The sequence below is a fragment of the Anabrus simplex genome, chromosome 5 (genome assembly GCF_040414725.1).
Source record: "Anabrus simplex isolate iqAnaSimp1 chromosome 5, ASM4041472v1, whole genome shotgun sequence".
NCBI classification, from domain to species: domain Eukaryota; kingdom Metazoa; phylum Arthropoda; class Insecta; order Orthoptera; family Tettigoniidae; genus Anabrus; species Anabrus simplex.
This window is the reverse complement of record NC_090269.1, coordinates 368,265,621-368,284,482: the sequence shown is the minus strand read 5'-3', so window position 1 is coordinate 368,284,482 and position 18,862 is coordinate 368,265,621. Positions and strand designations below refer to the sequence as shown.

The following is an 18,862-nucleotide window of genomic DNA, read 5'->3' as shown; positions in this document are numbered from 1 at the left end:
TACCAGGCAAATGCTGGGGCTGTACCTTAATTAAGACCATGGCCACTTCTTTCCCATTCTTAGGCCTTTCCTGTCCAATCATCCCTATAGGACCTATCTGTGTCAGTGCAACGTAAAGCAAAAAATAGAAAAAACACCCTAGTGCTAGAAATAAAACGTGGAGGTGGATATGCACTCACTTTATTGAATGGTGGTCCTATAAATTAAGTTTAAAGATGGGCAGTGAAATAAACAAATAATAATGCACTCTCAGCCTAGCCTTTTGAGGGTTACTGAAACTTGCATTCTCATTCAATATGAGCCATTTTTGCACACACTTAACAATGAAAGCCTTGGGTCTTAGGTTCTTTACATTTGCACTTGTGAGTTATATTTCACTGCACCTTGTTTTCTTAATACAGCAAAATCCCAAAAGCTTATTATCATGTCTACAATTATGGACCATGAAAGCATCAGTCTAAACAACAATTGAGTGTCGTATTGTTCCACACTCATATTCCATGATTTTTTTTTTTTTTTTACAGTAGATTGACTAATTTCAAAATGAATACCAGTTGTCTTTTGAGAAAGGCAATGTAACATCCCTGTAAAGACAACTTCAGAACAGTCTTCTTTATAATGAATGCGATTGTGTACTTACTTGTTTAGCTCCAGTTGGACACATTAGAGGTGAAGTATTGGTGAAAGACAATCCCTGAAAAAAATAAGAAAAATGTTAACTCTTTACAAATATATTTTATCATAATGCCACTGTCTGATGTACATTCATTTTCACTGTGATATGTATGAAAAAGGCATAAAATGAAAATCTAAATGTACATTTAAGTTAATAGTGGTATAGGAATATTGAAGCAGACTAGACAATAAAGGGGGGCACTAGAAATATAAGCACTCCATAGCTACAATGGAGATACTGACTGTTAGTTGGGAGATGCTCAGTTTTCCATCTTCAAATATGTTAGAAAAGTAGTTATCATCGTGCTGAGTTGAGATTCAAGTTGATACTCAAGTATGAAACTATTTAAGCTCTCACAGGGACCTGAACCTTTCCTGCAAGATACATGTGTACAGAAATGACTGCGGTATGTGAGGAAGGCAATGTTCTATTGTAGAGTGGCTAACTTTCTCAATACTAAGCATCCTCAAGTTCTTAGGGTGATTCAAATGAGTGTGTGCTTTTTCCCAAAAACTGCCCTTTTTGGGCAAAAAAAAAGTCACAAAATACAGAAGGTTTCTCATCAACTAAAGCTAAAGTATCAAGTGATTTGTGCCCGAAAACCAAATGTGACATCTTTTACATTCAAGAAAGCCATCATGCTATTGATCAGTGACCACCAGCTGTTCCAGGAATGCATTTGGCTATTTACCACCCCCAGTTGTGTTTATGGTACTTCAGTCTTTGACAGACCTGGACTGATCATTTTGTCCAGACATGAGAAAACAGAAAGATATTGAAATTCTAACAGTAGAAATCAAAAGTGCCACTGTAACATCACTCTACAAGCCACCTTTAGACAGTTTATTTTCTCAGAATGTACAAATTTCAACAACCAGGATGCTAAGACTATTGTAAATAACTTCAACAGTCGCAGTAAGAGTTGAGGATACAGTAAGGTGGGTGAAAATGAGGAAGCTATTGAGTGATGGGCTGATGCTAAAAGCCACTGCAGATCAAATACTATATTGTATATAATGCTATATTTATTGTGTTATTATACCACGCGATAAATGAACTTTCGCACACCACAAACTACAACATGTTTTGCTGTAGTACTTTTCTAAAGGGGCCAAGAGAATAGATGCAGAAGCGTTATGACATTTAAACTTCACATTTTATTTACCTGTGCATTATCTTTTATACTTATTTGTGATTGGCTGATGATGACCAAGAATAATGCTCGAAACTGGTACCAATTATAATTAAGTAGGAATGTAAAATTTACATTTATTTTAATAGTATTGAAAGGTTGAAACCATCATATATCTTCTTTCAACTTAATAGTGAACTCACTTCAATATGGAACAATATGAAATTCTTATCTCTTAATTCGGGAGATAGTCGGCAGCCCTGAAGATGGTCTCCCATGGTTTCCCATTTTCACACCAGGCAAATGATAGGGCTGTACTTTAATTAAGGCCATGGTCACTTCCTTTCAACTCCTAGCCTTTCCCTATCCCATTGTCGCCATAAGACCTATTTGTGTCGGTGTGACATAAAGCAAAGTGAAAAAGTGGACTAAGTTGATTCATGAAAGTAACATCACTAGGGAAGAATTTGGTGTGTTCCATCATTTAGGATAAATTCCTGCAGTACTTTCACTTAACACCAATGTAGTTTGATGAGATATGTCACATTGTTTAATAACAGAAAATACAAACCCCCTTCATCAAAATTTTTGGTGATTGTTGCCCAAGCCAAGTTCTTATTGAGATGCTTGTATCAGTGTCCCTAGGACCTTTTTAATGGGCCCTGCTGTTTCTGCAGACTGCCCGGCTAACATAACCTACATGAGTTTTAGTTACATAATATTAATACATATTTGGGTCATTGGGTGCTCCAAATTAAAATGTAAATACTGTAAAACTGTTCATTTAAATGATAAATCTTCATTATTGTCAGCATAATTGAATCAATTAAATCGGAGTTTAAATGTTTAGCTCGAATCTCATGGTAGTGTCATGCGTGAGCGGTGTCTGGAATCACATCCGAGCACTTGATTCCACATGACGTTACAAACCAGTACGGTACTCCACAGCACCCGAGCGGTAAGCCCCAATGTTTAATGACTATGAATGAGCAGTAGAACACTAGAAGTTCAAAATATGCAGTTATGTCTTTTTTGTGATAACATTAAATAGTTCAATTTTGCAGTAAATATTTAGCTGTCTGATATCACTGTAAATGTCCTCTGTGGATCAGTGGTAGAGTGTCAGCCTCTGAATTCCAAGATAGCGGGTTCAAACCCAGCAGAAGGGGTTAGATTTTTGAAGGGCGGAACAAATTCCATTCGACATTCTATGTCGTACAACATCGGCATGTGAAAGATCTCTGGTAACACATTTGGTGTTTATCCAACAAAATTCACTAAAACTCAGTCTTAGATGCCCAAGAGAGATTTGGCCTACTCTGCCTAGAGTAAAACAGAAAGTTGAAATTGACGAGCATGGCATCAAATTAAATAATAATAATAATAATAATAATAATAATAATAATAATAATAATAATAATAATAATAATAATAATAATAATAATAATAATAATAATAATAATAATAATAATAATAATAATAATTTAAGCACTCTAGAATCTAATTTTGGCAAGATCCAAGCCGTGTTATGTCGCTATTATTATTATTATTATTATTATTATTATTATTATTATTATTATTATTATTATTATTATTATTATTATTATTATTATTAGCGTATTCTCCCAATAATGGAAGACGTTAAGCAAACAACTCAATCAAGCTTTCTTTGGGTTCTTCTTGTTCTTCCAATAGGCTTTCATTCTCTCTGAGAAGGCTTGTTTACGTTCTTCCGACCATTTCGGTCTGCACTGTTTTTGCTTTGGTTGCTCTGATGTAACTTCCCACTTGTTGAATTTGTGTCTGAAGGTGTCTCTTTCTAAAATGTCTGTTGCACATATGTTTGCGTTTTTGAGGTCCTTTCGAAGTTCGTCCAGCCAAGGTGTTGAATTCTTAAGTGAGCTAACATAATTTAATATTCTTTTTGACAGTCGATTTTCTGGTAATCTTGTAAGGTGTCCAAAGAATTTCATTCGTCTTTTCTTAATGTCAATTTCAATGTTTGAAACTTTTTCTGTTGTTTTGATTGATTGTAGCCTGTAACCATCTTGGGTATATCTTGCTCCTAGGATTTTCCTGATGATCTTCCTCTCTTACCTTTTTTATTTCTTCTAATTCTTGTTTACTGTTGAGTGACAATGTTTCACTTGCGTAAAGGACTGTTGGTTTTATGACTGTGTTGTAATGCCGAATTTTTGTCTGTCTTGACATGCATTTTTTGTTGTAGATGTCTTGAACTAACCCTAATGCCTTCTTGACTTTTTGGAGATGGTTTTGCTGTGAGATCTTCTCAAGGCCTGTCGGTTCGATGAATTCTCCGAGGTATTTAAAGTACGAGACCCGGTCGATTTTACCGTATTTTGTTCTCAGGCTCGTGATATCTGTCTTTGAACAGAAGAATTTAGTTTTCTCAAATGAAATCTGTAGTCCCACTTTTTCTGCAGATTCCTTAAGTATCTCAAGCTGCTTGATGGCAGTCTCCTCATCCTCTGTTAAAATCGCCAGATCGTCCGCAAATGCAAGGTATGGTATGTAGAGGTTGTTTTTGGGAAAGCCCAATCGGATCGGTTTCCAAGATTCAAGTTCCTTGAGTTCCTTTTCCCATTCTTCCATAACCTTGTCTAGGACGACGTTGAACAGAATAGGAGAGAGTCCATCACCTTGTCTCACACCTGTTTGAATGTCGAAGGGTTCTGAAATTTCTCCCATAAATTTCACTTTAGATTTTGTGCCCGTTAGTGTTTGTCTTATGAGTTCTAGGGTTTTGGGATCTAGTCCTCTCTCTTCTAGAATTTGGAATAGTGAGGGTCTGTCTATCGAATCATATGCCTTTTGGAAATCTACAAATGTGCATACCATAGGCTTTTGTCTGAGAGCTCGTAGTTTAAATATGGTTTTGAGGTTGAAAATTTGTTGTGGGCATGACCTGTTTGGTCTGAATCCTGCTTGAAATTCCGATAATTTGGGTTCTAATTGTTGTTGTGTTCTATGCAAGAGACAGGCTGATAGTATTATTATTATTATTATTATTATTATTATTATGTCGATGGTTCAGTCAGTGCTTCTATATGGTTCTGAAATCTGGGCTGAATCCTTGAGATTTGCTTGGTATCGGAGAAGGATAGCTGCCGTACAACGGAGAGCGGCTTTACGTATTGCACGTGCATACCGCACTGTTTCCGAACCGGCAATCCTCACGGTGGCAGCAATAGCCCCAATAGACCTACTTGCATTGGAGCGGCATGAAATCTGGCGTACCAAAGGAGAGCTGGGAAAGAAATGTGCAAAGAAGCGCGCCTTCAGTCAACTGATGAGGCGATGGCAACTCAGATGGGAAAGTGACCCTCGAGGCAAATGGACCAAGCGACTGATACCACGCTTGGATATCTGGGTTGAAAGGGTCCATGGTGAAGTAAATTACTACCTCACGCAGCTTCTAACAGGACATGGATATTTCCGGAAATTCCTGCATAAAGTGGGCAGAGCGAGTGACGCAGCATGCATATACTGCGATGATATTGACGACGTATATTACACCTTTTTTGTATGCTGCCATTGGACAATTCAGAGAAGATGTGTGGAAACTGAAATAGGAGAATTGACAACAGATAATGTTATTTCGGTGATGCTGCAAAACCAGGAATCCTGGGATCGCGTGGCAGTACATGTGGAGGAATCCTTCGTCAGAAGAAGAAGGATTTGGAAGCATACGAACGTTCGTAAAGGAGAAATGAAGAAAGAAGATGTCTGAAAGACAAAGCATGATATCACCCTGAAGTAATGCGAGAGCGGTTCCGGGGTGATGACTCACATCGTGGGACAAGGGTGTGTGGTTTTTAGTGGGTAAGAATCCCACACACTTGTGGAGTGCGGACCCTTCACAAGTGTTTTTTTGAAGATTTTCCACAATCCCTCGTAAAAAAAAGAATAATAATAATAATAATAATAATAATTATTATTATTATTATTATTATTATTATTATTATTATTATTATTATTATTATTATTATAATAATAATAATTATTATTATTATTATTATTATTATTATTATTATTATTATTATTATTATTATTATTATTATTATTATTATTATTGCCCTAAGGGGAATAAATTTGAATTTTATCATATTCATATTTTACGTAGTATTCCCTGCCCAGCTACTGTACTCATTCTTGCCACTCGGCTAACAAACATTTCTGGGGAGAACACTGTTGTATTAATTGTTGTTAATTTGCCATAAACATGAATGACATTTCACTTCCTCCATTAAGCTTTCCATGTTTAAATCACAAAGTAAACTGGAAATAGCTATACATGAAAAATTCTGTAGGGTTGTATCAAATGTGTATGAATTCTAGTTCTGGCTTGCTTACCCCGAGCTACTCTGCAACAAGCAGAGCAGCTTAGCTTGCACGTCATCAAAGCAAGAGTGCATGCATACAGAGCATACAAGCCATAGCGAACAAAGCTGGGTTCCCTTAAATCTACCAAGTTTCACAGGACCTGTTTGGACTGCCAGATTCGACAAGAGTGTATGTCAGTGTACTGCTGTATGTGCTGTGCAGGCCCCATTGATACGAAGAGGTGATAGATGGCGACAAGTCAGGAAATACGGTGGGTGTGAAAGGATGTCCCATCCAAGTGATTTCAAGGTGCCTTCCACTGGTTTTGCTGTGTGAAACTGTGCATTATCATGTAATAAAATCACTCTGCTATGTCTTCTGCCCCATTCCGGTCATCTTTCGATCATTGTGTGATTTAATCATTTGTTGGCAATAGCATTGTGCATTAATGGTTTTGCTGGGCTTCCAAGAGTTCATAATACACAATACCGTTCTGGTCCCAACAAACACAAAGCATTGTCTTCTTGCCGAAGCGATTTGGCCTTGGTGTTGAAGGACCGGCTTCACCAGGCACAGCCACAATTTTCTCCACTTTGGGTTTTCAAAATAAATCAATTTTGTCACCCATTACTATTCGATAGAGAAATGATTTTTCTTTCGTGGCACTGAAGCAGCATTTCACAAGCGACTTCGCGACTTTCCAGTTGCCGTTCATTCAAATCGTGTGGGACCCATTTACCGACTTGACTGATATTCCCCATTGCTCGTAAATGTCTGCTGATTGTTTCATGTGACACATTCAATGTTTGTGCCAACTTCTGTTGAGTTTGAGTTGGGTCATCATCCAGTAACGCCTACAATTGCTCATCTTTGCACTTTTGTGGTCTACCACAGCACACACTGTCTTTCACATTGAAATCATCATGTTTAAATTGTCAAAACCATGTCTCACATGTTCTAATCGATGGAGCATGTTCACCACATGTTTCTACCAGCAAACAATGACTTTCCATAGCCTTTTTCTTTTGATTAAGTAAGAAAAGCAATGCATGCTGCAAGTGTTCTTTTTCAGGCACAAACGTCGACATGATCACTGAACGATACAACACAGACTCTAGTGTTTGGTGGACTCAACTTGTGTGTATTGGTAGGTTAATGTCAGACGAACAAACTGATGTATATGTCGAATTCATACGCTGCGTACTGTTTGTTGGCACCATCTCTTAGTGAAACCGGAAAAGACTTATGCATACGCCTGGTATATTCCGTCAAATCTCTGGTTGCATATTTTAAGAGAAGAGACTGGTGACTGAAATTACAATCACACTTAAAAGAGTATGATACCACTCAGTGGAACAATTATTTTGACATGGTGCAGTCAGTTCACTCCTAGTCATGGTGGATACCATCTGTAATCCCAAAGTTTTCTTGGAATGAAAGTGGGGAAATTGCAGAAAACCACTTCTAGTATGACTGAAAATGAGATTTTAACCTTCTTTGCAAGGCTAAATGAACCTTCAAACCATCCAATGCTACACTCATGGCAGAACTAGTACTATAATCCAGTCTCCACTTTAATATCTATCTATATATATATAAAGTAGCTTGTCCTGACTGACTGACTGATTCATCATCGCCGAGCTTAAACTACTGGACATAAAGAGAAGAAATTTTGGGGATATATTCATATTATGACGTAGGTGCTCGCTAAGAGAGGATTTTTGGATATTCCTTCGATAAGGGGGTGAAAACGGGGGTGAAATTTTAAAATGAGTTGCTCTATATCTCAAAACTTTAAAAGTTTACAGATGTAAAAATTGGTATTTAGAATCTTCTTTAAAAATAAGGAAACACGTATTTTTTTGTTTTCAGAAAATCCCAATAGGAGGGGTGAAAAAGGGTGAAAATGGGGAAAAATGGGTTGAATGCCTTTAATTAGGATACCGGTACCTATATCTCAGAAACTGAAGATATTACAGACCTGAAAATTGGTGTTTGGGATCTCCGTTAAAAATAAAGAAACACGTATTTTTTTTGTTTCTGGAAAATCCAATTTGGGGGGGGGGTGAAAAGGGAGTAATATTTTAAAATGAGTGTATCTATCTCAAAATGTTTAAAGGTTATATATGTGAAAATTGGTATTTAGAATCTCCTTTAAAAATAAATAAACACACGTATTTTTTCGTTTTTGGAAAATCCAGATATTGGGGGGTAAAAAGGGGGTGGGTAAATTTTTTAAAATGAATGTGTATACATCTTAAAACTTTAAAATTTACAGATGTAAAAATTGGTAGTTAGAATGTCCTCTAAAAATAAAGGAAAACGTATTTTTTTGTTTCCTGTAAATCCCAATAGGAGGGGTGTAAAAGGGTGAAAAATGGGTTGAATGCCTTTAATGAGGATACATATATCTCAGAAACGAAAGATATTACAGAACTGAAAATTTGTATATGGGATCTCCTTTAAAAATAAAGAAACACGTATTTTTTAGTTTTGGAAAATCCAATTAATGGCGGTTAAACAGGAGTGACAAATTGGGTGAATTTTTGAAAGACTATATCTACAGAATATCTTGGAAACGTTAAATGTTACAGACGTAAAAAGTGGGTGTTTGTAATCTCCTGTAAATCTAAAGAAACATAGGTGATTTGTGTTTGGAAACTCCACTTAAGGGGAACTCAAAAGGGGTGAAATTTTAAAATGAGAATTTTTACAGTTTATCTCAAAAACTTAACATGTTACAGAAGTGAAAAATGGTTTTTTATCTCTATTAAACATAAAGAAACGTGTATTTTTAGCTTTCGGAAATACCACTTGGGTGGAGGGGGGGGGTAAAAGAGACTGAAAATGGTGTTGAATTCTTTTAATTAGGCTACTGATATCTCAAAAATGAAGATGTTACAGACGTGAAAATTGATATTTGCAATCTGCTTTAAAAATAAAGAAACACGTATTCTCGGAAAATCCAATGAAGGGGGGGGTGAAAGAATTCAAAAAATTAATTGAATTAATTGAATGAGAATACATACATCTAATAAAAACTAAAGTTGTTACAGACGTGAAAATTCGTATTTGGATCTCCTTTAAAAACAAAGAAAAACGCGTTTTGGGGGGAAACCATCTTGGAGGGCGGGAGTGTAAAGGAGTTGAATTTCTTTCATGAGGACACATAAATCAAAAACTGAAGAAGTTAGAGTCGTGAAAATTGGTATTTAGAAGATCCTTTACTATTAAAGAGACAAGTATTTTTTGCGGGAAAATTCACTTGGGGGGGGGGGGAGTAGTGTGAAATGAAGTGAAAAAAGTAAATTATTTTTATGGGGATACTTATATCTCAAAACTGATGGTAATAGACGTGAACATTGGTGTTTGAAATCATCTTTAAACATAAGAAACAAGCCTTCTTTTAATTTTTTTGCGGGGGGGGGGGGGGTGCCGGTAAATAAACTTAACGGCGGTGGGGTGTAGAAGGAGGTGAGACCAATTTATTTTACTGTTCTTAATGTACTTATAAGGATCCTCGGCAGCGCGCCGGCCTCTCACAGCTGGGTTCCGTGGTTCAAATCCCGTTCACTCCATGTGACATTCGTGCTGGACAAAACGGAGGCGGGACAGGTTTTTCTCCGGATACTCCGGTTTTCCTGTCATCATCCATTCCAGCAACACATAATAATAATAATAATAATAATAATAATAATAATAATAATAATAATAATAATAATAATAATAATAATAATGTTCCGGACCGTCGTCAAATGTGCGGACCGCGCTGGAAACGGCTCCTGGACGGGTAATGACTAAGAATGCAGTCCGGCCGCGGGTTCAGTGCCTTCTCGGCACCCAATACGACACCACGCCGGATCTCCTGAAGGATTTTATCCATATTAAAAATGATTATAGGAAAAGATGGCAAAGATTTACGGACCCAACTGACCGGGAGGAATACCTGAGCCTAGCCCGGGAAGTACGAAATCGATTGCTGGAAAAGAAGATTGAAAAATGGGAGGAAACATGCCGTAATCTAATAGAAAACGAGTCAGATCGGGAATTTTGGTGGGTTCTCACAGAAAACGAGTCAGACCGCGAATTTAGGGGGATTATATATCTAAAACAATAAGCATTCAATTATAAATTTCAGTATAATACCGTAGCGAAGCACGGGTATCTTGCTAGTATTACAATATATTGGTGTCTGATCATTTGAATTTGATAGAACTTACTGAAGAGTAGCCTACTTACCACCATCCCAACCTTAACTGCTTGCTCAGAGTAGTAACCTGCCATTCCAAAATGGTTGGAATCTGGAACATAAACAAAATATTATAAGTAGATTATTATCTAAATATACTACTACTGAACTTCAATAAGAAACTTTCACAGAGTGGAACACAAAGTGAGTGATTGATGGGAATGAATTGGTAAAGATTTACTGTAGGGGTGTGAAATCAGTAAACTACAAGCCTGTGAACTGAAATTTCTTAGGAATGCCATGCAGAACACTCAGCAAGATCATGTGAAAAATGAGGATGTCATATCGTCTTTGGCATTGGAGCAACCTCTGGAAGAGAGACCAAGGTCTGCAAGATTTAAATGGTTCAGGACCGAGCGAGTTGGCCATGCGGTTAGGGGCTTGCAGCTGTGAGCTTGCATCCAGGAGACAGTGGGATCGAGCCTCACTGTCAGCAGCCCTGAAGATGGTTTTCCGTGGTTTTCCAATTTCACACCAGGCAAATGCTGGGGCTGTACCTTAATGAAGGCCACAAACACTTCCTTCCCACTCGGGCATGTAAAGAGAATGCCAGACATTCAAACACCACATGCATACACGAAATAAACAGTCAGCAGAAGGAGACCTGTTGGAAGACCAAGGAAACAATGGCTGGACCAACTATATAATAATAATTTCGTGTGGCTATTTCTAGCCGAGTGCAGCCCTTGTAAGGCAGACCCTCCGATGAGGGTGGGTGGCATCTGCCATGTGTAGGTAACTGCGTGTTATTGAGGTGGAGGATAGTGTTATGTGGTGTGTGAGTGCTGGACCAACTGGGATAGATATAGAGAGTAGAGGAGGGGACTGGAGTGATCATGGGAGAGAAAGGACGTACATTGACAGACAACCATGACAAGCGCTCGTTCACCACCACCACCCTACTCGGCAATCTGGAAGAGTTACATCATGATCGTGATGTATGAAAGTAGAGTTAACAATTATATTAGCCCCCCTGGTGGCTATAATCATCAAGACGTGAAGTCTGTATGGTCTAACATAATGCTTAGCTCGTTAGAATCCCGTTGGTTAAAAAAGTTTCACTATCAGAATGTTGGCCAGCAGGGTAGGAGAGGTGGTCATATACAATTCCTAATCACTAGATTGCGTGCCAAAATCCTGGATTCAATTCCAAACCTCTTTGCAGTGGTTATATGGAGTGAGGGCATATGATGCTGCTAATGATGATTCGTCCAACAGATGGGGACGTAAAGCCTTGAGCGGACACCTTGGTGTTATTCGACAGGAGTAGGCTACACGCTGACACCGGGTTTCACCCTCTCCCTACCCCATTAACATCATCATCCAACACCCAGACACACAAGTCGCCCATGGGAGTCAAATATCAACACCTGCACCAGGCGAGCCAAATATGTTCTTGAGCACTCCCAGCACTAAAAACCACAATCTATATATATAAAATAAGAGTTTTGTCTGTACATTGCTCAGAATTTGAAAAGAATGGTATTTCTATATCGGTCATGTCCACAGTAATAAGGAAATGCACTTTTTACTTTTCCATAATGTCTGTCTGTATGTCTGTCTGTCTGTCTGTCTGTCTGTCTGTCTGTCTGTCTGTCTGTCTGTCTGTCTGTCTGTCTGTCTGTACACACATCACGAGAAAACGGCTAAAGAGCATTTGATGAAAATTGGTATGTAAAGTCGGGGGATAAGCCAATACATTCTAGGCTATAAATCATTTTATTTATGTTGAGTGAAATGGTAGTTTAGGGGAAGGCCTAAAATTTAATTCTCAAATATTTATATTATTAGTGATCCTATCGATAAAAACTGCATAACTAAAGTTATATAGAACTAAATTTCCAATCATTTATGTCTTATACACTTTTATTGTACTGGCTATGATAACACAGATATTCATGAATTTGTATTTTTGTTACTAAGTCCATATCAATGCCGAGCCACGACAAGGGTTAACAGACTTTTTATTATTTATAAGTTTCAAATTCCGTATTGATTGGATTCAATAAATAGTATTCTTGTCTATTACAAGGGTTAACAGAATTGAATGAAAATCGGTATTCAGAGTCGGGGAACAATAAACTACACTCTAAGCTATAAACAATTTTATTCACCCTGGATGAAATTGTAGTTTAGGGGAAGGCGCCTATGTTATTGGTCCTATCGAAAAGTACTACATAACAAAAGTTATAGAGAATACAATTTCCAATCATTTATGTTTTATTCCCTTTTACCGTACCGACTCTAATAAGAGTGGTATTTCAGAGTCGGAGGAAACTAAATGTGAAGGCCTACAATATCGAAAGAGAATAACATTGATCAACAATAACATTACATTGACCATTGTTTGTTGTGATGTTCTTTGTCCCTTATGCTGCCACTCAACTCCGATAGGTGGGATTACTGCTCCGTACTGAGTATAACAGCTTGACTGAATATTGGCGGGGAATAGCTGGGGAGTTAGAAAACTTTCTTCTTTAGCATGTGATTCCTCTGGTTCATACATTTTCTGATACTGCTGGTACGTAACACACTGGTTCATCACATTATTCCAGCTAACTGATCCCTACTCTGACGCGCTATTTTGAATGAGCAGTGTGCACACTTAAAGCAGAGGCTCACTCATTATAGTAGTAGTATGACCTGGTCTAGAATTACAACTTAGGCCTATTCCAATTTATAGCACCACGATTCACTAAATAACTCAAAATTCAACCCTGAAAAGAGCCGTTTCTTAACCCTTTGACCACCAGCCTCATACGCGGTGTCCATGTCCTATACCGCCAAGGCCTAATGAGCACTTTTTACCTTGCAGTAAATTATTCGTTATAACTTCTGTTCAATTTATGTAAATTGGATGGGCATTTTTTGTTTCAAAGGTAATGTTTTGGACATTTTATCGATGTAAATTATGCGCCTTTATTTTTAAAAATGTTATTTTATGAAGTGATAATTCAAATAAATATTTCCTTTCTTTGAACAAAAAAAGTATTTCATGATCAAAAACCGGTGAGAAAAAAATATTTTTACTATCAAAAGTTGCATTATTTTAGAGAGGTGGTGTTTCCTATGCTATATATAAAAAGATGGAGCCTTATATACAGTATTACAGTTACATTATTATTATTATTATTATTATTATTATTATTATTATTATTATTATTATTATTATTACATTAGCGTGAAATTTTCTAATCTTACATTTTATGCAAATGCTGCAGTTCTTGGTTCGCTTTAAGTAAAAAAATTACTGCTAATGTATATTTCACACATACTTAATGCTCAAAAATTCACTTTTTGTCTTAAAAATATGATACAAGAAATTATTTACTAATATTTACACATGTTTATGACGTGCTCTAGCAATTGTGCTTAGGGAGGCACAAAGGGTGTACACTCTTCTTACACTGTTTACAAATGTATCCGGTCTTTTTTCCATTTACCACCTTGACTAGTACTACTCTTTCTGAATACGGAACAGTTGCGTTCCTTTTTTTTTTGGTAAAATAGTAAGGGGTTCATTACCTGCCTGTGGGAGCTGAATTGCTGCTTGGCCACCAAGCCACTCGGCAGCAAGTTCCTCAACTAAACTTGTTGTATATAGTCTTATTTAATCCAAAACTAGTCCAAAACATGTAGCATACATTATTAAAACGAATAAATAACTTGGAAAGTACTTTTTCCGGAATGTCCAATCAATCGGACGTTGGAGTATTTAGACTGAACCTGGAACGTTGGCGGTTAAAGGGTTAAGAAAAGTTTCTTACTCTTCACTTTTATTAAATTCTACATTCATTTTATTCTAAGTTTGCAGTGAAGAGGGTGTTTCTAGCTTGAAGGAAAAATTTCCCTCCAAGTCAGATAGATTTTTCTGCTGCCAGTGTAGTGAATTGAGATTTTCCAACTCATCGGACAGACTGTACAGCAGGTCCGAGTAGGTAACTAACTCTACAGTCTGTAAATAGAGTTGGTGTAGAGAATGTTCTGGCAATGTTTCAAAAGTTTGTAGTTTTGTAATATTAACTCGATACGGGAAAGAAGAAATCAAATCAAGATCAGCAATAATGCAAAATAATATGAACGTACTAAGGGCCACAGAGAGTAAGGCCGGGCGCAAGTTGAGACGCAGTTTGGTGAGGTGAGGTGAGTTAAGGTGAGGTGAGGTGAGGTTTAATTTAATTTTGTGTGGCTATTTCTAGCCGAGTGCAGCCCTTGTAAGACAGACCCTCCGATGAGGGTGGGCGGCATCTGCCATGTGTAAGGAACTGCGTGTTATTGTGGGAGAGGATAGTTTTATGTGTGTTGTGTGAGTTGCAGGGATGTTGGGGACAGCACAAACACCCAGCCCCCGGACCATTGGAATTAACCAATAAAGGTTAAAATCCCCGACCCGGCCGGGAATCGAACCCGGGAGCCTCTGAACCGAAGGCCAGTATGCTGACCATTCAGCCAACGAGTCGGACGTGAGGTGAGGTGACGTGACGTGCCATGAATTTCCATGAAACACGGAAAGGAATACAACAGCGAATGTTCAAACGCAGGGCGACGTTGCACAGTTTCAGCGCGTCTGTGAGCTGCGAAGGTCTGTGCTCGTGCTGCAATTTTCACTAGTGACTACGACCTGCGCGGAGTGAATTTTTTTTAACGAAGAAGTCTACGATGGAGGAGAAACTCGTCGAGACAGTTTGAGAGAGTACAACTTTTATATGACATCTCTTCTTCTTTTCTTCATGAGGCTTCTGAATATTAGTTCCTAATTAGTGTCGACCTCTAAGATCTTTTGCTACCATGGTTTTCCTTCATTCCCACCTAGATATACCTGCTCCCTTCATAAAGCTGCAGGTTGTTCTTATTGGGTCTTCTTAGATTTTTTCTCTCTCTTCACCTGGTAGTCCTAGAGTGGAGAGTGTGATTCTACCCAGCGCCTCACATTCGAAAAGTGTGTTCAGCTGATTTTTCTGCTTCACTGCATTTCCTACATATGTTGTTTCTTCTTACTCCAATTCTATGTAGGTGTTTTTTCAGATGGCAGTGTCCTGTCAACAGTCCTACTACCCATCTTATATTTTCTCTGCTGAGTTTCAACAGTTCTTTAGTATGCTTCTTGTTTGGTCCTTTTATCAGTTCCTTTGCAAGCCTGCATCCTGGAGTATTTTTCCAGTTTTCCATTTGTTTCTTTTGTACCCATTTTCCTATGTAGTATCCGGCTTGTCCATAGGAAATCCTGCATACAGATTCTGGGCCTACAAAATGTGTTTCTGCCCCTTTCCTGGCCAGTTTATCTACCTTTTCATTTCCTTCTATACCTGCATGCCCTGGTACCCGTATTATTTTGACAATGTACTTTGAGAGCTTCAGGAGAAGTGAGTGGCAATGCCAGACAATTCTGGATATTATCCGGACTGCCTCCAGTGCCTTAATGGCCGCTTGGCTGTCTGTAAAAATGAAAATATTCTTATTTCTACAGTTAATTTTCAGATTTTCTTCAAGACATGTTGTGATAGCTACCGGTATCATTTCAGCTTGAAAGACTGTAGTGTGTCTGCCCAGGCTCATCTAGATTGATTTCTCAGGTCTTTCCCCATTGATCCTTCCTCCTGTGCCATCCACAGTCTTTGAGCCATCAGTCCACCACACTACATCTTTTTCAGTATTCCATTTGTTGATATCCAGTCTTCCTTTTTTTTTTTATTATCTGGGTCCCAAACGGTTTCTCAAAGTTGTACTTTGGTAACATATGATCAGAAGGCATGTGTAGAACATCTCACATGCTGACTACATGAAAATCAAATTAAAATCGCAGTTGCAAGTTTTTATAATTTGTTTGTTTTAGTTGACATTTTATATTAAGCACACTCCCTTTTTAACTGACTATTTGTTTGTAGAAATAGGCATATATTTATATATTTTCTACATACAGATGTATGTGATGATAATAATAATAATAATAATAATAATAATAATAATAATAATAATAATAATAATGAATGACAAGAATAATAAATTAGTTGCGAGGATTCAGGTGTGTCATTAAAAATAAAGTAAACATGTGATCCTGAAATTTATTTTCTACTTCTGCAAATTGTTTATAATTAAGTATAGTAAATTTTTTAAAAAAAAGTTGCTTCCTGCTCTGTAACCTACTATTTGAAACAACATATTTTCTCGGAATGATTTTATTCACTACGAACAAACACTTGTTAAGTTTCTCTTCATCATGTTTTGTATTTTTCCGTTCGGTGTTTTAAACTTTTTTAGAAAAAAATTCCAGTATTTAGTAAAGATTAAATATACCACTCATGTTCATAAAAAATAGAACACCTTGAAAGACTAGAGATAGGAAGTTCATATTCACAGGTCATGTTCATTAGTACGTTCTGAAGAAACAAGTAGCATTTCATTCACCTAGGTTCAGCATGTGTCCTGTTGCCTAGCAGGCACTGGGTCCTCCATGGGCACTGATAACTTATTCCATGCGTGATGGCATTGACACGTGTAAGGCGTGAATGGCGTCCTGGGGTATAGCCATCCATGCTGCATTCACCTGGTTCAACAGTTCATCTTTGGTGGTTGGCATTGGGTCACAGCGCCACACCCGTCGTTTCACCATAGCCCACACATTTTCGATTGACGACAAGTCCAGTGATCGGAAGGGCCAGGCCAACAGTCTGACATCCTGTGACAACAAGAAGGCACGTGTTCGTGCAGCAACATGTGGTTTCGCGTTGTCCTGCTGAAATATGGCGTCTGGGGTGTCGTGCAGAAAGGGTATGGCTACGGGTCGCAGGATGTCATTCACGTACGTCACACTGGTCACAGTGCCCTGGACACTCACCGACTGTGATTTGTGGCTATACCCAATAGCACCCCACACCATAAGGCCTTGAGTTGGCACTGTATGTCTTGTACGAATGCAGTCAATGTGATGCCTCTCTTCCTGTCTGTGGCGAACCAAAATGCGGCCATCATTTTCAAACAAACAGAACCTGGATTCGTCCGAAAACACTACCTGCTGCCATTCCTGTCCCTAGTGACGTCGTTCCATACACCATTGCAGTCTAGCATGTTTATGCACATTAGTGAAAGGTAGGTGGAGAAGTGGACTGTCACTCTTGATAGTGAACAATGTGTTACACTGTTCCACTGTTGCGCCATAGTTGAGGAGGACGCAGATCTGTCCTGCAATGCCATTCAGATGAGGTGCCGATCCTCTCGGGGGAGGGGGGTTATGTCAACCAAAGGTATTGGCGAAATATCACTGTAATACTTGTCCCAAATGGAAGATAATAATTCATTTTACTCAAATAAAGTGTAAAATCTGCCGTAAATTAAGAAATAGTACGAAATATTTTACATGCAAGGAATAATATGGATACATACTTTACTACCTTACAGCTATTTTTTCTGCTACGTCGCAGTGCTTTCGTATGTGTTTTGTTTGTCTAACACTTTCGTGTGTGATGTCTTTGTTCACTGAAGTTGTTTGAATTAATTAGGTGTTTTCTTCACGTTGCTCATTCCGCTGCTCGTGCCTTCTTTTGTTTCTTTCTTGAGGTCCAGGGTTTGCACTGACAAATGGGAGTGCTATGTCTGTGAATTGTCATTATTTTTGTCCATATGACTGGCGCGGGCAGTACAAACAGCAAAATATCATGATCCCTGGACCAATAAATATATTATTACTCGTTTGTTGAAAGGAAAATAGCATGATCCCTGGACCAATAAATGTATCATTTAATAAATGAGTTAAGGCACAAAACGAATCAGCAACATGAAGAAAACAACACCTAATTAATTCAAATCAATCAATCAATCAATCAATCAATCAATCAATCAATCAATCAATCAATCAATCAATCCTGATCTGCATTTAGGGCAGTCGCCCAGGTGGCAGATTCCCTAACTGTTGCTTTCCTAGCCTTTTCCGAAATGATTTCAAAGAAATTGGAAATTTATTGAACATCTCCCTTGGTAAGTTATTCCAATCCCTAACTCCCCTTCCTATAAATGAATATTTTCCCCAGTTTGTCCTCTTGAATTCCAACTTTATCTTCATACTGTGATCTTTCCTACTTTTATAGACGCCATTCAAACCTATTCGCCTACTAATGTCATTCCACGCCATCTCTCCGCTGACAGCTCGGAACATACCACTTACAAGTGACTATTCTCATTTTGGTTCCGTATTGAAGTTGACGTATGTCTCAAGTATTATTACAATATTATAAGTCCACCTGTTGTATTGTATTGAACAGGTGGACTTATAATATTGTAATAATACTTGAGACATACATACCACTTAGTCGAGCAGCTCTTCTTCTTTCTCTCAATTCTTCCCAACCCAAACATTGTAACATTTTTGTAACGCTACTCTTTTGTCGGAAATCACCCAGAACAAATCGAGCTGCTTTTCTTTGGATTTTTTCCAGTTCTTGAATCAGGTAATCCTGGTGAGGGTCCC

General features: G+C 38.0%; 1 protein-coding gene across 1 annotated transcript in view; it reads right to left on the bottom strand.

Moving 5' to 3' along the window:
• The window catches only part of LOC136874127 (uncharacterized oxidoreductase YjmC), a 205,722-nt gene that overhangs the window by 78,435 nt on the left and 108,425 nt on the right, over positions 1-18,862 (bottom strand). The window contains exons 4-5 of the mRNA XM_067147686.2: positions 10,392-10,453; positions 641-694 (exon numbers count right to left, since the gene is read on the bottom strand). Coding sequence (XP_067003787.2) covers positions 641-694; positions 10,392-10,453 — 116 coding nt within the window. The remainder of the gene's footprint in view (positions 1-640; positions 695-10,391; positions 10,454-18,862) is intronic.